Source organism: Macaca thibetana, chromosome 2, assembly GCF_024542745.1.
Source record: "Macaca thibetana thibetana isolate TM-01 chromosome 2, ASM2454274v1, whole genome shotgun sequence".
NCBI classification, from domain to species: Eukaryota; Metazoa; Chordata; class Mammalia; order Primates; family Cercopithecidae; genus Macaca; species Macaca thibetana.
The window spans coordinates 139,338,545-139,357,565 of record NC_065579.1 but is presented as its reverse complement, the minus strand read 5'-3'; the positions used below and the strand labels follow the sequence as shown (position 1 = coordinate 139,357,565).

The window sequence follows — 19,021 nt, the reverse complement described above, 5'->3', positions numbered from 1 at the left end:
AGGGTGGACACATGGCCCCAGCTTGGCCAGTGAAGGGGTGGCCTGCTCCTCCACACCTGTGGGCGTTTCTCATTAGGTGGAACAAGAGACTTGAGAAAAGAAATGAGACACAGAGACAAAGTATAGAGAAAGAAAAAGTGGGCCCAGGGGACCGGCACTCAGCATACAGAAGACCCACGCTGACACCGGTCTCTGAGTTCCCTTAGTATTTATTGATAATTATCTTTACCATCTTAGAAAAAAGGCAAGTAGCAGGATAATAGGATCATCGTAAGGAGAAGGTCGGCAGTAAGACATATGAATAAAGATCTCTGTGACATGAATAAGTTTAAGGAAAAGTGCTGTGCCTTGATATGCATATGCAAACATCTTCATAAACCCTTTTAGTGCATAAAGAGCAGCACCGTGCTAGCAAGTCCCACCCTTCGCCCTAAGGCAGTTTTCTCCTTTCTCAGTAAAGAGAACATACAATCGAGTTTTACACCGAGATGTTCCATTGCCCAGGGACAGGCAGGAGACAGATGCTTTCTCTATCTCAACTGCCAAGAGGCTTCTTTCCTCTTACACTAGTCCTCCTGAGCACAGACCCTTCACGGGTGTCAGGCTGGGGGACGATCAGGTCTTTCCCTTCCCATGAGGCCATATTTCAGACTATCACATGGGGAGAAACCTTGGACAATACCTAGCTTTCCTAGGCAGAGGTCCCTGTGACCTTTGGCAGTGTACGCGTCCCTGGGTACTTGAGATTAAGAGAATGGTGATGACTTTTAACCAGCAAGCTGCCTTCAGGCACTTGTTTAACAAAGCACACCCTGCACAGGCCAAAATCCTTTAAACCTTGAGTCACCACAGCACATGTCTCTTGCAAGGACAAGGTTGGGGGTAGGGTCACCGATTAACAGCATCTCAAATGCAGAACAAAATGGAGTCTCTTATGTCTACTTCCTTCTATATAGACACAGTAACAGTCTGATCTCTCTTTCTTTTCGCCACAGCCAGTCAAGTGCCAATCCCTCTGGCCACAATGATTAGTCCCAGAAGCAGGCATGTGACCCAAGCTGGGTCACTCGAGGCCCTCCATAATATTGCTCTATGAATGCTGAGAGGAGAGTTTCACTTCTTTTTGGACCATAAGCCACAGATGATAAGCTCAGGCTACCCCAGTGACCTGCGCTCCTCCCATGGGGAAAAACCTGCTTGAGAATAAAGCCAGCTCAGAAAAGCAGAGCCAGGAGAAGGAGAAGCGCTGCATCCAGCTATTCCTGAAGGCACTGGATCCTCCCTTAGACTTCCCACATATATCAGCCCACAAAGACTTCTTCTGGCTTAAACTAGTTTGCTTTAGAGTTTTGTGATTTGTAACTAAAAAAGGCCTAACTCTTACAAGTGAATTTTGGCAAAAAGAAAGATGAAGTAGCATCCTGAGAGAGAGGACAGCATGAGGCCCTGCCTCCCACTAGGTGCTGGGCCAAGCTGCTGCAATTTCTCAGTGACTCATTGTCCCCAGGTTGCTCACAGCCTTCTCAGAGAGAAAAGACACCCACACATGCAATGATGAGAAACCAACTATAATCATAATGATAATGCAATTAAGTGCTCAGTAAATGTTAGTATGTACCAGGCACTGTTTTGAACTCATTCAACTACCTAATATTATGGGGTAGGTATCAGCTACCCCATAATAACATCCCATTCACAGATGAGGAAACTGAGCCTTAGGAGGTTACACACCTTGCTTTGTCAAGCAATTGAGTGGCTGAGCCAACATTCAAACTCAGGCCATTTGGCTTGCAGAGAGAGCCTCTTCATTACAACTCACTGGGGCCCCACTCCCATTACAGTGTATGTGAACGGTACTCCCTATACTTGGCCAGTGCCCAACCTATGCAGCCATACATGGCAGCTCTGCTCGAAGACCCCCTCCTCTTAACCACTCAATTCCATGTTCACTGGGCCACACCATAAGTATGGTGGGCGTTGTTGGTAGAGAGTTCCAAGAACAGAGACAGTTTTGCGGAGGAGGTGGGATGAGAGCTGACGTCCTAAAATTGGATAGAATTGTGAAAGAAGGAAGACAGATATAAATGGAAGAACCCTAGAAGACCGACTGGGCCTAGTTCACCAGAGAAGAAACTTAACTTTCAAGGATCAGTCATGAGCACTCTAGCTGTTCTCTGCTGCATACCTACCATCTGCCTGGCACTGTGCCAGGCCCTTTACCCACCCCTCCCATCTGATGCTTACCACGCACCTCCAAGGAGAGTAATATTCCAGCCTGCAGATGACACAGAAGCTCAAAGAGATGCTGTGCCTTACTGAGGCCATGCAGCCTTGATGTAGGAATAGTTGCTGCCCCCAGGTAGCACCATCCCTGGCAAAGTTCTTACAATCATATCAGAGTGTCTGCTGGAGCCAAAAGATGCCTCCTTTATGAGTGTGGAGGAAGCTGGATTGTCATGACGAGGGCAGATTAGTTCCAGTACCTCAAATCTCCAAATTTAACTCAAAACAATTCTGATTCCTTATCACCAGTTTGGAGGCAAAGCCTTTTGTGTCTTGGCCCTAGAAAGCATCTGTCTTGCACAACATGACCTCCCCAGAGTCCCAAATGCCTTACAGCTGACTTTCAGCAACACCAGGGTGAGTGCGAATGGGGAGGGTAGGCTCTGACCCACAGTGGGTCCCCAGCCCCTGTCTGCTCCTGAGTACTCTAGGCACTGAGTGCTCTGGGTCCCAACTGGCCCCTGCTGAAAAGAAAGTGATGACAGGAACTTTGTGGAAATGTGGTCAGGGAATACATTTCTTTCTTGGCCTCTAGCTCAGGACTCAATGGAAAGAACCAAGCCCAGTAGACTGTAACTCACTCGCTTAGGTATCAATAAACTCCCCATTTCTTCACTTACCTAATTACTCCATTCACTTATTCACTCATCCACACACCTCCACTTCCTCATTATACTTTTGTTCCCTCACTCAGTGACCCTGTCGCCATGGCTGAGAGCTATGGAGGTGACTAAGGCTCCAGAGATGGGGACACAGCTAGACAGACAATCAAAACACTAGGCCGCAAGAGCAATAAGACTGTGTAGGCTGGGCGCGGTGGCTCACACTTGTAATCCCAGCACTTTGGGAGGTCAAGGTGGGCGGATCACGAGGTCAGGAGATTGAGACCATCCTGGCTAACACAGTGAAACCCCTTCTCTACTAAAAATACAAAAAATTAACTGGGCGTGGTGGCGGGCACATTTAGTCCCAACTACTCAGGAGGCAGAGGCAGGATAATGGTGTGAACCCGGGAGGCGGAGCTTGCAGTGAGCCAAGATCGCGCCACTGCACTCCAGCCTGGGGGACAGAGCGAGACCCCATCTCAAAAAAAAAAAAAAAAAAAAAAAAAGAGACTGTGCAAAGTTGGCAGGGACCTGGGGCACAGAAAGACTTAACAACAGCTTAGAGGGTCAGGAAAGGCTTCAGGGAGGATGTGGAAAGAAAATTGCTGGGCAGAAGATAACATTCCAGACAAAAGGAGCAAGGCACAGAGGTGTGAACAGCTGGCCTGCTTAGAGAGAAGTGAGAACTGCAGTGTGACTGGAGCCCTGGGTGTGTGGAGGGGGAAGGAAAGGATAAGAGATGAAGCTAGAAAGTAGGTTGAAGACCAGGCTGGGCAAGGGTTTGAATGGCAGCTTAAGGAGCACGGACTTTATTCTCCAGGACAATGGTGCTCCAAGTGTGGTCCCTGGACTGGCAGCAACAGCATCAGTTGGGAACTTGATAAAAATGCAAATTCTTGGGCCACAGACCTACTGAATCAACAGCTCTGGGTGTATAGTCTGGCACCGTGGCTCACACCTGTAATCCCAGCACTTTGGGAGGCCAAGGAGGACAGATCATCTGAGGTCAGGAGTTCAAGACCAGCCTGGCCAGTATGGTGAAACCCTGTCTCTACTAAAAATACAAAACTTAGCCAGGCATGGTGGCATGCACCTGTAATCCCAGCTACTTGGGAGGTTGAGGCAGAAGAATTGCTTGAACCTGGAAGGTGGAGGTTGCAGTGAGCGGAGATCACACCACTACACTCAAGCCTGGGCGACAGAGTGAGACTGTCTCAAAGAAAAAAACAAACCTCTGGGTATGGGGCCTAGCCACTCTATTATAACATGCCTTCTAGGTGATTCCTGGTGCATACTGAAGTTTGAGAATCACATTCTGAGGTAACAGGGAGCTATGGGTGGTTTGTGAGCAGACTAGTGCCATAATAGCACTCTGAATCAGAATGCTATTAGAGCAGCATGGAGGTTGGACTAATGAGAGGGAGTGAGGGTGAAGTTGGTGCAAAGAAATACAAGTGAGATGGCGAATGTGGCAGACTGGTAGATGTCCTCCAAAATCTGTTTCAGTAATATCTCATGTGGAAACTGGAATAATACATTGAAAATACTCTCCCTACATTTGATAGCAAATGGAATTTAAGTTTCACATAGTGATTTCTTATCAAAACTTTTAATCAAAAGCTCAGGGCATATTTTTTTTTGTTTTGTTTTTCTGGGTTTTTTTTGAGACAGGGTCTTGCTCTGTCACCCAGGCTGGAGTGCAGTGGCACAATCTAAATCACTGCAAACTCCACCTCCCAGGTTCAAGTGATTCTCCTGCCTCAACCTCCCAAGTAGCTGGGGTTACAGGCATGTGCCACCACGCCCAGCTAATTTTTGTATTTTTAGTAGAGACAGGGTCTCACCATGTTGGCCAGGCTGGTCTCGAACTCCTGGGCTCAAGTGATCCACCTGCCTCGGCCTCCCAAAGTGCTGGGATTATAGGCGTGAGCCCAGGAAAAAAAAAAAATTCTTCAAACACCTTGGAGTATATAGCCTTGTCCTAATTTAGGATTACTTCTCCGAAACTGATTGCCAGAAGAAAAGTCCCTGAGTCAAAAGACCTCGACATTATTTAAGCCTTTGATGCATATTCCCAAATTGCTTTCCAAAGGATCTTTAGCAAATCATTTTCCCACCAGAACATAGGACTACTCATTCCTCACATCAACATCAGCCTTCAGTGTTACCAGCTTTTTAAACTTCAAATTTGAAAGCCTGCAAATGACCTTTTACTTTGTATTTTTTTGTATTACTAGTGAGATTCAAAATGTCTTGTGTTTATTGTGTTTTATCTGTATCCTTTGACCATTTATTGGGTTCTTTCTGTTTGTTATCAATTGTGTGTGTTGTTTATATAATAAAAATATTAAGCCATTGTCTATAAAACATTTCCCCAGTCTGAAGTTTGCCTTTCATTGTTGCCTACCATTTCAGAGTAGGGTAGGGTTTTCACTTTTTGAAAAAAAGTAAAAAAAAAAAAAAAAAAAGTAATAGGCCGGGTGCGGTGGCTCATGCCTGTAATCCCAGCACTTTGGGAGGCCAAGGCAGGTGGATCATGAGGTCAGGAGTTCGAGACCAGCCTGGCCAAGATGGTGAAACCCCATCTCTACTAAAAATACAAAAATTGGCTGGGTGTGGTGGTGCACGCCTGTAGTCCCAGCTACTTGGGAGGGTGAGGTAGGAGAATCACTTGAACCCAGGAGGCGGAGGTTGCAGTGAGCCAAGATCCTGCCATTGCATTCCAGCCTGGGCAACAAGAGCAAAACTCTGTCTAAAAAAAAAAAAAAAAAGTGACAAAAAGCAACAAAAGTTAAATTTGTTTGTTTGTTTTTGTTTTGAGACAGAGTCTGGCTCTGTTGTCCTGGCTGGAGTGTAATGGTGCAATCTCGGCTCACTGCAGTCACCCCTACCGGGTTCAAGCAATTCTCCTGCATCAACCTCCCAAGTAGCTGGGACTACAGGTGTGCGCCACCACACCTGGCTAATTTTTGTACTTTTAGTAGAGACGGGGTTTCACTATGTTGCCCAGGCTGGTCTTGAAACTCCTGACCTCAGGTGATCCACCTGCCTCAGCCTCCCAAAGTGCTGGGATTCAGGAGTGAGCCACCACGTCCAGCCAAAGAATTTTTAAAAATAAACCTGTCAGCTGGGCACAGTGGCTCATGCCTATAATCCTGGCACTCTGGGAGACCAAAGCGGGAGGATCACTTGAGTCCAGAGTTCCAGAGGAGTCTGGGCAACAGAGGAAGTAGAGACCCGATCTCTACAAAAAATAAAAAAAAAAAAAAAATTAGCCAGGCATGGTGGTACACACCTGTAGCCCCAGCTACTCGGGAGGCTGAGGTGGGATGACCACTCGAGCCTGGGAAGTCAACGTTGCAGTGAGCCATGATGGTGCCACTGCACTCCAGCCTGGGTGACAGAGTGAGACCCTGTCTCAATAATAATAATAATTAATAAATAAAAGAGTTGACGGAGATGTCTGCACTGTTTTGATTTTTTTTTTTTAAACAATACCCCTTTTCCTTGTGAACATTTGACTTTCCTTGGCTCACCATTTTTCTTTCTTTCTTTTTTTTTTTTTTTTGAGATGGAGTCTCGTTCTGTCACCCAAGCTGGAGTACAGTGGCGCAATCTCAGCTCACTGCAACCTCCGTCTCCTGGGTTCAAACAATTCTCCTGCCTCAGCCTCCCAAGTAGCTGGAACTACAGGTGCCCAACACCATGCCCAGCTAATTTTTGTATTTTTAGTAGAGATGGGGTTTCACCATGTTGGCCAGGCTGGTCTTAAACTCCTGACCTCAGATGATCTGCCAGCCTTGGCCTCCCAAAGTGCTGGGATTACAGGCTTGAGCCACCGTGCCCGACCCTTGACTCACTTTTTTTTTTTTTTTTTTTTTTTTTTTTTTGAGACGGAGTCTCGCTGTGTCTCCCAGGCTGGAGTGCAGTGGCGTGATCTCAGCTCACTGCAAGCTCCGCCTCCCGGGTTCACGCCATTCTCCCGCCTCAGCCTCCCAAGTAGCTGAGACTACAGGCGCCCGCCACCACGCCCGGCTAGTTTTTTGTATTTTTAGTAGAGACGGGGTTTCACCATGTTAGCCAGGATAGTCTCGATCTCCTGACCTCGTGATCCACCCGCCTCGGCCTCCCAAAGTGGTGGGATTACAGGCTTGAGCCACCGCGCCCGGCGACTCACTTTTTGATTAGTACCTTGAAATGTGCTCATTGGGACTGGGAGCTGCAGAAGGATGTATATGTATATGCATCCAAAAAATCTGGAAGAATTGTACTAAAAATGTGAACACTGGCTGTCTCTGGTTGGTGGGGGCCCAGCTGAGAGGGTTGTGTTATTCTTGCTTCCTTTGCACCCCTAATTCCTTTGGACAAGATACCTCTTCCATTCCTTATGGCTGCCCATTACAGTACACTCACTCAATATAGCACTCTAATTCTCCTGGCAACAGTTTTGGAGGCCAAGGGGTGAACATGTCACTCTACCACTCAAGCAGAGCCAGAGTCCTTCCCTGAGAATGAGACAGGAAATTGGGAGGATGCTTTCCTTCTACTGTGTTTAATTGGAAAGCTGGGGCTGCCTCACTCCATGTTTCCTGCCAACTAAAAGACCACTCTGGAGAGAAAAAGAGGCCAATGTGTGAAGAGAAATCAAGACAAGGAGAGAAGATAGAGAAAGCAAATCCTATGAGTACTACATCTCTAGTTCCAGTCTCCAAGCCCCTAATCCCTGGTGTCTTTCCTGCAATCTTGTGCCAGCTATTGTCAACTAAAGATTCCTCGTGGATGAAGCTGGTTTAGGTTGGGATTCTGTCACTTGGGAAGTGAAAGAATCTTATCAGTTAGTCTGTGTGTGTTTTTAATATGTTATGGAATTTTCCTCCAATGACCATGTATCACTTGTTCAACAGAAATACTAAAAAAGTAAAGATAATGTGTTTGTTAAAGAAAAGAAAACATGAGTGCTCTCAGAAATGCTCAAAAGCAGGAAAAATGTAAAGTACACCATAGAAGTTGCACAAGTCAACTGGCACAGTGGCTCATGTCTGTAATTTCAGCACTTTGGGAGGCTGAGGCGAGTGGATCACCTGAGGTCAGCAGTTCGAGACCAGCCTGACCGACATGGTGAAACCCCATCTCTACTAAAAATACAAAAATTAGTTGGGCATGCTGGTTCACGCCTGTAGTCCCAGCTACTTGGGAGGCTGAGGCAGGAGAATTGCTTGAACCTGGGAGGCGGAGGTTGCAGTGAGGCGAGATGGCACCATTGCACTCCAGTCTGGGCAACAGAGGGAGACTCTGTCTCAAAAAAAAAAAAAAAAAAGAAGAAGTTGTACAAGTCCTCAAAAGGACAGAGGTCATCTTATCACCCAGGGGATGTTGTCATCAAGATGAACAGGAATTTGTGGTAAAAGAACCCCTAGCTCAGTGGGTGTGCTTGGCAGGTATAGGGGAGAGTGGGGGCTCAGCCCTGAGCAGGAAATGTATTTTTCCATGAACTACGGAGTCTGAGATACTGAGATTTGGAAGAGGGATCCCTTAACCCCTCATCCCTGGCCAAATCAAGTCCTGTCTCTGAGCCTCAGTTTACACTGAGTCTAACTCTCATGTTTTGAATAGTGTTCTAGGCACTTCATGTCATTATCTCATAGAATTCTCAGAACTCTGAGTCAATCATCAATATTACCATGTTCCCGAGTAAGGAACTGAGGTTCCGAGAGGCAAAGCTTGATCAGATCAGTTAGACTCCAAAGCCTTTCTAGGAACCTCAGCTATCTTCCTCTCTCATCTGTAAAATGTGCATAATAAATTGGCCAGGTGCAGTGGCTCATGCCTGGAATTCCAGCACTTTGGGAAGCTGATTGGGGAGGATTGCTTGAGCCCAGGAGTTTGAGACCAGCCTGGGCAATATGGTGAGACCTCCCATCTCTACAAAAAATAAAAAAGTTAGCCAGGTGCGGTGGCATGCACCTGTAGTCCCATCTACATGGGAGGCTGAGGTAGGAGGATGACTTGAGCCCAGGAATTTGAGGTTGCAGTGGGCCATGATCATGCCATTGCATTTCAGCCTGGGTGACAAAGCAAGACCCTGTCTTTAAAAAAAAAAAAAGAAAAGAAAAGAAAAAAAGGAAAGAGAGAAAGAAAGAAAGAAAAGGGAAATGAGTTGGGCCTAAGCACTGTTCTCTCCCCATCCGCAGCTGGACAATGCAGGAATTCAGGAGTAGGGAGTGGCACTTGGGGATCCTTGGAGGTGGAGTGGGGTCTCAAGCACCATACCTCCACTGGCTGCCCCCAGTCCAGCCCCATCCCCAATTCCTGCGAGTTGCTCCCTCTGCCACCCGCACCAAATTTCTTCCCAAGGAAGGCCTTATGCAAGTCAACCTTTGGCCGCCTGCCTGCTGTCCTAGTTGCGGGCTCTGTCCCCCACCTCCCCTAACCTGGCCCCTAGCCATCAAACCCTGGAGCCCGGCCAGTCACGTGATATATCGGTCCTTTTTGGCCTGTTTCCTTTAGGATCCCGACTTAACTTCCTCCTCCCCACTTCCCTCTGCCCCCAATACCTCTGGGCACCACCATCCGCTCTGAGGAGCAAGTGTCGGGCTGAAGCCTGGGCTCCGCTTGCAGAGGAACCTGGGCCTCAGTCTTCCCACCTGTCAAGTGGGGCCCCCACCCTACACCGCCTTCACTCTCTTCATTGCCTAGTCTTGCCCGGTCTTTTCCCACTCCCTCACTTCCCCGTACCCCACCAGACTCCCATGCAGTTCCGAGGACCTGTTTCCCTCAGGGCACAGGAGGATCGGGAGAGGCGAAGGACGACAGAGCCCTAAGGGAGGTCGCAGAACTGGTCTGAACGAGAACCCACCAGGCCACAGGGTGAGTTTGGCCGGTCTCTAGCTTCAGGCAGACGGGGTTCAAATCCTGCTTTGCTTCCGACCACCTGCTGATTTGAAAATCATCTCTCTGGGCCTCAGTTGTCCCCTCTGTGAAATGTAGCCCCGCTTAAGACCAAGGGCGGGAAGCGTCTAGCAGGAGATCTCTGACCAGAACTAGAGAGCTGGCCTCCACCCGTCCCCTTCCCAGCCTTAGAGCGGCGCCTCGCCTCCCAATCCCGGGTCCCTCCGCCGCAGACTCCTCCTCCACTGACATCAGAGCCGCAGGCGGGCGGAGAGAGCCGCCGAGCCCAGCCGAGCCGAGCCCCAGCCCCAGCGAGAGAGCGGGCGGGTGGCCCAGGCGCGCAGCGGTGAGGACCGCAGCCAGAGCTCGGCGCCAACCACCGCGGGCCTCCGCGGGGCAGCCGCAGGTACAGCCGGCCCACCCACCCCTGCACACCTGGGCGCTGCGGGGGGACGGTAGGAGCCCCTAGCCTCTGGGTATCCTTTCCCAAGGAGTGGCCACTGGGCACCCTCCCGGGCGGGTTGGACCCTGAGGGGCAGGCAGGGCTGGGCCTTTCTCCTCCACCTCTGCCCCAGGCCCAGCAGGTGCCAGGCAGGCCTATGGGACACTGATTGGGTAATAGAGAAGGGGGCCTGTGTGAGCGCCTTCAGCTGGGCCTGACTGTGGAAGGGCGTGGGCATTTGGAGGTATCCATGGGGGTGGGGGGGCTTGTGGAGTGTACAGCCTAGGACAGGCATGTGGGTCAGACATGGGTGGGGGATCTGGGAATCTGTGTGTTTTTTGTTCCAGAGGGTGTCCACGTGTTTTGTGTGCTGGTATTTGGCTCTCAGGGTCTTAAGTCAGAGTTAGGAGGGGGTGTACAATTGTGTACTGAGGATGTTTGGAGTTAGGTGTGTAAGGAGTTGGGGTTTGGTTTGGAATACAGGAGCTTCAGGGGATGGGATAGAGGAGCTGGAGGGTGTAGGGTACATCTGGTATATGAGGGTGTGTGTGTGTCTAGGTGTCATCTTGTGTGGGTGTGGGTGGATGTGTGTTTTGGGGTGTAAGAGGGAGCTGGGTGAGAGATGTTTGGATGGACAGACAGGTGCCCGGGTGTAGGGCTGTCTGGGGCACTGTGTGGTGTGGACATGTGTGCTGATGTCTGGGAGTACATGTATGATCAGGTGTCCCAGGATCTGGATACGAGGCATACTGGATCTGGGAGGCAGGTGTTTTTGAGTCCAGGGCTGTGGAGTTGGCTTGGTGTGGCGTGTCTGCTACAGGGATGTGTGTGGATCTCTGACGGTTGTATTTGGTAGGCCTCCATGTGGGTTTCAGACTTTGCCTCTAGAGCTCAAGTCGCCTTTCCTAGAAGATTCTGCCCCTGGGATGGGTGGGCAGGGTCCCCTGGGAAAAAGGTCCTGTTCCAGGAGTGGAATCTCACGTCAGAGGCCCTAGTCAGGGCACCTCTCCTCATTCTCCCTTAGAGAAAAAGAGAGAAGGAAAGTCCTCTCCCTGAGGTCACAAAGCATGCTAGGCTCTATTTTGGCCTCATCCTCTGTGGATGGGTTGGGAGGCTGTGTTTTTTGAATGGGGCCCATTCTGGCTTCATATTGGAAGTACCAGCCAAGGCCATTCCATGGGCTTTGCCCTCAGCAAGCTTAGCTGGGGGCCCCAGGCCAGGTGTCATTTGGGCCTCTGGAGCCAGCCTCTACCTAACTCCAACCTCAGTCTCCCCATTCTTCATCTGATAAATGGGTGAGAACTCCCACCCTCTCCTGCTGGATGAGACAGACCTCAGCAGGGGAAGGGCCTGGCTGGATAGGGTTAGATGGGGCCAGGAAGGGACAGAGTGAGTAGGACCATTTCTCAGGCTCCTGGGACCCAGATGGGGAGTCAGGAGGGAGAGGTCTGGGGAGCTCCAGCTGTGGCTGTTGTTGCTGTGGGAACAGTGCAGAAAGAGCTATTTAAAAACGTGGCTGAGATATTGCTGGAAGCCCAGGCTGCGGGCCGGTTGGAGGGGGGGTGGGGAGGAGGAGGGAGAGGAGACACCCCAGCAATCCCCAGGGTGGGGTGGGGACATCACTAGTTCTGGGGACAGGGGGATCCTCCAGGCTTCTACCAGCTGCTCTGGTGGTTTATCTGTTGTACTACCAGAGGTCAGGGTTTCCCTGGGTGCTCGGATTTGGAGAGGGGGAAAACTGGGAAGTGAACTAGAATAAATGAATGAATGAATGAATGCATGACTTTGTTAAATAAAGAATTTTGCTGCCACTGTGAAAGGTTTTTCTCTAGGCACAAGAATTTGCCGAATGTTGAATAAACAAATGAATGTTTGTTGAATGATTTTGTCAAATGGATGAATCAAGGATGAATAAATGCAGGTTGAATGACTGAATGAGGCCTGTAGCAAATTCCCAGACAGAAGGCTGGGCTCTGCTGAGTCTCCTCCTTCCATTCTCCTTGCAGGAGCCCTGGCTGTGGCCGGGGGGCAGTGGGCCATGCCGGGGGCAGTGGAAGGCCCCAGGTGGAAGCAGGCAGAGGACATTAGGGACATTTACGACTTCCGAGATGTTCTGGGCACGTGAGTCCAGGGCAGGATTGGGTGCTGGATGGCTGGGGGAGGCTGAGTCCAGGGTGGTGCTTCGTCTGGTCAATTAATGCTTCCTGTTTCCCATAGCCCAGGCCCTGTGGCAGCACTATCTAGGGCCTAAACTGTCCCCAGCTTTTCACTTCTGGGTGGGACAGGGGCTGCTCTTCCAATAGCCCTGGGTTCTTGAAGAGAAAGAAGTTGGGAGAATGAAGGTGCCAGTCAGTCCATCTAACTTGCTGCCAAGAGCTAGGTGTTCTGGCCTAGGTTTGGGAACTGAGGCTGGGGATGGCTCTGTTCTTGGTGCTGGGAATGCAGAAATAACTCAAACCTGGTCTCTGTCCTTCAAGTTGATCCCAGACATGTGCAAGAGACAGACCCACAGAAAATGACAACAGGGTGTGTGCTGTGCTCCAATTAAGGTTGGGATTGAGGGCTTTGTGGAGCCCAGAGAGAGCTGTGCCTTCTGCCTGGGGGGAAACTTCGTGGAGAATGGGGCATTAGAGCTGGGGACTGAAGTAGGTGTGCACTTGTGAGAGAGGAAGAAGGGCATTCCAGGCAGAAGGAATCCTATAAACAAAGGTTTAGAGGCATGGTTCTATGTGGAAAGAGGCAGAGTGTGGTGGAGCTTAAAATCAGAGGCTGGGGAAGAGTGAGAAAAAAGGCTGGAGATGAAAGTGGAACAGTTTGTGTAGGGTCTTGGAAGGCAGGTCAGGGAGGCTAGATATTGTTCCATAGGCCACTGGGAGACACTTAAGACTTTGGCAGGTGTGCAATTCAGGACAGTCACTCTGGCCACAGCTTGGAGGGTAAACTGGAGAGGGACAGGACTGGAAACCAGTGATGAGGTTACTACAGTAACTATCCCTGAGGATTGAAATTTCACCATGAGAGATGCCTTTCTTTGACTTATGACTTCTTATTCTCCCAGAGAAAGCAAACAGATATGGAAACAATACCCTAGTAAATCCTCCTTAATCAGTTAACTTTAGTTAAATGAGTTTATTTGTTCCTTTTTAAGAGCTTGTTCTAAAGCACTGCTTCTTAAAGTTCAATGAGCATACAAATCACCTGAGATTTTGTTAAACTGCAGATTCTGATTTAGTAAACCTGGGGCAGGGCCTAAAGTTTTGCATTTCATTTCTTTTTTTTTTTTTTGACCTAGGATCCAAAGCAGTAGAGATTTTGCATTTCTAAAAAAGTTCCCAGGTGATGCTGATGGTTCTTTAAGGTGTTAAATTAGCCATGACTCAAATTAGCAGAAAAAGGGACGAACCAACTGCACACAAAATCAAAAAGCTCAGAGGTAGACTTCAGGCATGGCTGGATCCAGAGGGCCACATAATGTTATCATGAAATGACTTTGGCCATTTCTCAGGTTGGACTTCCTTTGTGTTAATTTCATTCCCAAGCAGGCTGTCCCCAAGTGGTGACAAAGATGATCATCATTAGCTCCAGGCTTACATCCTACCAGCTCAGCAGCAGCCTCATTCTTAAAGCGCTAGGAATCTGGCTTGCATCACATGACCAATTACTGTTACCAGGGGAGAGACTACTTTGGCCAGGCCTGGGTCATGTGACCATCTCTGGAGCCAGGGGATAGATGAGTGACTAGGAGAGGGTCATCCACATCCCTGGTCCAGCAGTGGTCACAGAACCCATAGGGAATGGAGGAGAGGCTGGAGGGAAGCTGGGGTTCCAGTTCTTCACCTTATGAATCCCCTCTCCCCATAGGGGGGCCTTCTCGGAGGTGATCCTGGCAGAAGATAAAAGGACGCAGAAGCTGGTGGCCATCAAATGCATTGCCAAGAAGGCCCTGGAGGGCAAGGAAGGCAGCATGGAGAATGAGATTGCTGTCCTGCACAAGTGCGTGGGCCACAGCCTTTCCCTGCCCCAAGCTGACCCTGCCTTGGCCCTCCCATCCTCCTCCTTCCCTGCTTTGGACCAAACATTTAAACTCTCTAAGCCTTAAATTGCTCATTCATAAAATGGGGATCACAATTTCCACTTGGCAGGGTTGTGGGGGAACATCAGAAGTCCTTTATTTCAAGTGCCTGGCACAACAGCTAACACAACAGATGTGATGGAGATGCCAGGGCTTAGTAACAGGGGTTTAACTGTTCAATCAGGTGTAAAGATCCATCCTGAACATGACTTGGACCCACATATCTCAGTTGGTGTTGTCTCTGGACCTACCTCAAGTTCCCCTAACATATTAAAGCCACTCAGCAAGTTTAAAAATGAGTCTCTGCTGACCCCCTGACTAAATCCACAACCAGCTGGTCTATGAATTGCTCATGCTGGTATGAAACCTCCTGTCCTCACTGGAAAACTTGCAGAGAATCACTGCTAATCTCTCCCCTGAGCTTCCAACCACCCTGGGCAGATAATGGTTTTTTTTTTGAGATGGAGTCTCACTCTGTTGCCCCGGCTGGAATGCAGTGACAAAATCTTGGCTCACTGCAATCTCTGCCTCTTGGGTTCAAGCTATTGTCTTGCCTCAGCCTCCCTATAGTAGCTGGGATTACAGGCACCTGCCACCACGCCCGGCCAATTTTTGTATTTTTAGTAGAGATGGGGTTTCGCTATGTTGGCCAGGCTGGTCTCGAACTCCTGACCTCAGGTGATCCACCTGCCTCGGCCTCCCAAAGTGCTAGGCATGAGCCACCGCACCCAACTCCTGGGCAGAGCATTTCTACTGAGACCCAGAGAAGACAAGGGATTTGTATACAGTCACATGGAAAGTTTGTAGCAGAGCTAAACTTACTTCATCATCAAGATCAATTATTGTCTGACCAACAAGGAGAAACCCTGTCTCTACTAAAAATACAAAATCAGCTGGGCGTGGTGGCACATGCCTGTAATCCCAGCTACTTGGGAGGCTGAGGCAGCAGAATTGCTTAAATACAAGAGGTGGAGGTTGCGGTGAGCCGAGATCACGCCACTCATTGCACTTCTGCCTGGACAACAAGAGCAAACCTATGGCTCAAAAAAAAAAAAGGCCAGGTGCGGTGGCTCACGCCTGTAATCCCAGCACTTTGCGAGGCTGAAGCGGGTGGATTGCCTGAGGTGGGGAGTTCCAGATCAGCCTGACCAACATGGAGAAACTACGTCTCTACTAAAAATACAAAATTAGCCAGGCATGGTGGTGCATGCCTGTAATCCCAGCTACTTGAGAGGCTAAGAAAGAAGAATCCCTTGAACCCAGGAGGCAGAAGTTGTGATGAGCCAAGATCATGCCGTTGCACTCCAGCCTGGGCAACACTCCAGCTGGGCTACAAGAGTAAAACTCCGTCTCAAAAACAAAAAACAAAAAACAAAAGAAAAAAATCAATTACCATTACTGTTTCACTTACGAGTTTTTTGTTTTTTGTTTTTTGTTTTGAGACAGTCTTGTTCTGTCACCCAGGCTGGAGTGCAGTGGCGTAATCTCTGCTCACTGCAAGCTCCACCTCCTGGGTTCACACCATTCTCCTGCCTCAGCTTCCCGAGTAGCTGGGAGTACAGGCGCCCACCACTATGCCCGGCTAATATTTTTGTATTTTCAGTAGAGACGGGGTTTCACTGTGTTCACTAGGATGGTCTTGATCTCCTGACCTCGTGATCCGCCTGCCTCAGCCTCCCAAAGTGCCGGGATTACAGGCGTGAGCCACTGCGCCTGGCCCACTTATGAGTATTTACTGTGTGCCACGCGCTGTGCCAAGCACCTTACTTGCATGATCTCACATGATCCTCACTCCAACTCTTTGAGGGAAGTACTACCATTGGCTTTATTTTATAGATGAAGAAACTGAGGCTCAGAGAGGTTACATTAAATCTAGCACCTACCCTGTACCAGGTGCTGGAGGAACAGTGGCATGCAAGACAAAGCCTCTGGATTCGGGGAGCGTATGTCTGGTAGGGGAGGCTGACAAACATGTAAACACAGAAAGTTATTTTATTTTTCATTGTTTTGAGATGGAGTTTTGCTCTTGTTGCCCAGGCTGGAGTGCAATGGCATGATCTCGGCTCACCGCAACCTCAGTTTCCCAGGTTTAAGCAATTCTGCCTCAGCCTCACAAGTAGCTAGGATTACAGGCACGTGCCACCGTGCCCAGCTAATTTTTGTATTTTTAGTAGAGATGGGGTTTCACCATGTTGGCCAGGCTGGTCTCAAACTCCTGACCTCAAGTGATCCACCTGCCTCAGCCACGCAAAGTGCTGGGATTACAGGCGTGGGCCTCCGTGCCCAGTCAGAAAACTCTTAACAGGCATGTATCAGGCTGGGTGTAGTGGCTCACTGGTAAAAAGATCAGCATCCATATAGCATGTGACAGGGACAGGATTTGGACCCAGGTCTGTGTACGCCAGAGCCCAGTGTTTATCCCTCTGCTCTCTCACCTTCCAAGAAATAGTAATAAACCATGGTAAGCCAGCTTTTCCCTTTGGGGCCTACATCCTTGGTTTGTCCTACCCAGGTTTGCAGGCACTTGGTCGGGGTAGCTGTCCTGAGCTCTAAACCACTGCTTTTTTTTTTTTCTTTTGAGACAGGGTGTTACTCTGTTGTCTAGGCTGGAGTGCAGTGGCTATTCACAGGTGCAATCATAACAGACTGCAGCTTCGAACTGCTGGGGCCAAGTGATCCTCCTGCCTCAGCCTCCCAAGTTTAAGTAGCCTGGACTACAGGTGCACACCGCCATGCCTGGCTAAACCACCTCATTTCTCCTTTCAGGATCAAGCACCCCAACATTGTAGCCCTGGATGACATCTATGAGAGTGGGGGCCATCTCTACCTCATCATGCAGCTGTGAGTGGCCCCACCTCTGCCCACCCCCACACACCTCTCCCTGCTGTCCCCACCCTCTTTGCCAGACTGCCCTATCCCCTGCTGCAGGGTGTCGGGTGGGGAGCTCTTTGACCGTATTGTGGAAAAAGGCTTCTACACGGAGCGGGACGCCAGCCGCCTCATCTTCCAGGTGCTGGATGCTGTGAAATACCTACATGACCTGGGCATTGTACACCGGGATCTCAAGGTGGGGCTCGAGGGGGTGTGGTGAGCTGGGGTACCCAAGGGTGGGGCCTTTGCAAACCCCAAACTGTCCGACCTTGGGCAACTTTCACCCCCTCACTGAGCCTTGGATTTCCATCTACAAAGTGGATCTTGTAACCCTTAAACTGCCTCCTCCTATTCTAGTCCAGATACTCAAAAGAACACGAGTGAATTGTGCTGGCATTTTATCCAAATAACATTTTATGTATTTTTCTGATTTAAAAAAAAAAATCTGACCAGGCATGGTGGCTCACGCCTGTAATCCCAGCACTTCAGGAGGCAGAGACGGGCGGATCACCTGAGGTCAGGAGTTTGAGACCAGCCTGGCAAAACCCTATCTCTGCCAAAAATACAAAAATTAGCCGGGCGTGGTGGTGGGTGCCATCCCAGCTACTAGGGAGGCTGAGGCAGGAGAATCACTTGAACCCAGGAGGCGGAGGTTGCATAAACTGAGACTGTGCCATTGCACTCCAGCCTGGGCGACAGAGCGAGACTCCATCTCAAAAAATAAAAAAAATTAAAAAAAAAAAAAAAAAACAAAAATCCTATTCCCCTTTTGTAGAAAACTTGGATGGGACAGCAAAACATAAAGAAAAAAGCCAGAAATCCCTGAAATCCTGTTCCTCAGAAATAGCGATGGGGCTCACATTTAGCAGTACATCTCAATCCGGTCTAAGAGAAGGGCACATGCCTGGCTTTGAATTCTGGCCCTGCTACTCCCTAACTGTGGGTTCTTGGGTGACTCACTTTGCCTCCAAAGGCATCAGTTTCCTCATCTGTTAGGTGGGATTATTCAGACTGGCCTAGCAGGGATGCAGTGAGGATGACATGAAATCAAGCACTAATCCAGGGTCTGGCATAAAGTAGGTATTCAAACATTTCTTTAGGGCTTTACAGTGCACACCTGAGGTTTACAGAAAGTTGCCTCCCACACCCTCTTGGGCCTTGTCCTTCCTGGAATTTTTGGCCTTCTTGAGAACTTTCTTGATTTTCTTATGGCAGCCATGAAGCCACAGTGGCTTTTGGGGGATCCATTATTTCTCAGAAGGTGCTTGGAGAGGCAGAAGGTTCTACTAGCCTCTAACCATCTCTGATTGCCCCTTCCCTTCCCTCCTGCCCTTCAAGCCAGAGAATCTGCTATACTACAGCCTGGATGAAGACTCCAAAATAATGATCTCCGACTTTGGCCTCTCCAAGATGGAGGACCCGGGCAGTGTGCTCTCCACCGCCTGCGGAACTCCGGGATACGTGGGTGCGGAGGGCCCTGGGCTGGGGCTGTGATGGTGGGGGGAACCAGGAGCTGAAGGGCAGAGATTTGTCACCACCATGTCCTCTTCCCTCCACAGCCCCTGAGGTCCTGGCCCAAAAGCCCTACAGCAAGGCTGTGGATTGCTGGTCCATAGGTGTCATCGCCTACATCCTGTAAGTGGGGCTTGGCCATGGTAGGCTATGGCTCCAGAGTTTGTCCTCTGGCCTGCTTTCCTCTCTTCCTCCCTCTGCTTCCCTTCCCTTCTTCTCTTCCCTTCTTCCCTTCCTTCCACCAATCAATTATGAATATTACTTCATTCAATAGATACTATGTTTCAAGCACTGTGCCAAGCAAGCACTGGAGTAAATTTAGCACAGAACAAACCAGACAAAGTGCCT

General features: G+C 49.4%; 3 protein-coding genes across 8 annotated transcripts in view; 1 reads left to right on the top strand and 2 right to left on the bottom strand.

Moving 5' to 3' along the window:
• ARPC4 (actin related protein 2/3 complex subunit 4) overlaps window positions 1-19,021 on the bottom strand; it is a 78,619-nt gene that overhangs the window by 30,174 nt on the left and 29,424 nt on the right. The window lies entirely within an intron of this gene.
• OGG1 (8-oxoguanine DNA glycosylase) overlaps window positions 1-19,021 on the bottom strand; it is a 38,436-nt gene that overhangs the window by 7,690 nt on the left and 11,725 nt on the right. The gene's annotated exons all lie outside the window — the stretch shown is intronic.
• Window positions 1-19,021, top strand: part of CAMK1 (calcium/calmodulin dependent protein kinase I) — a 105,187-nt gene that overhangs the window by 82,330 nt on the left and 3,836 nt on the right. The window contains exons 2-8 of one of the 2 annotated variants that reach the window (XM_050778716.1): window positions 10,066-10,182; window positions 12,225-12,339; window positions 14,080-14,211; window positions 17,057-17,131; window positions 17,219-17,357; window positions 18,500-18,626; window positions 18,721-18,796. In XM_050778716.1, coding sequence (XP_050634673.1) covers window positions 12,257-12,339; window positions 14,080-14,211; window positions 17,057-17,131; window positions 17,219-17,357; window positions 18,500-18,626; window positions 18,721-18,796 — 632 coding nt within the window. In that variant the 5' untranslated portion in view covers window positions 10,066-10,182; window positions 12,225-12,256. Of the gene's footprint in view, window positions 1-10,013; window positions 10,183-12,224; window positions 12,340-14,079; window positions 14,212-17,056; window positions 17,132-17,218; window positions 17,358-18,499; window positions 18,627-18,720; window positions 18,797-19,021 lie in introns of those variants that run through there. The other variant, XM_050778715.1, reaches the window with a different exon arrangement.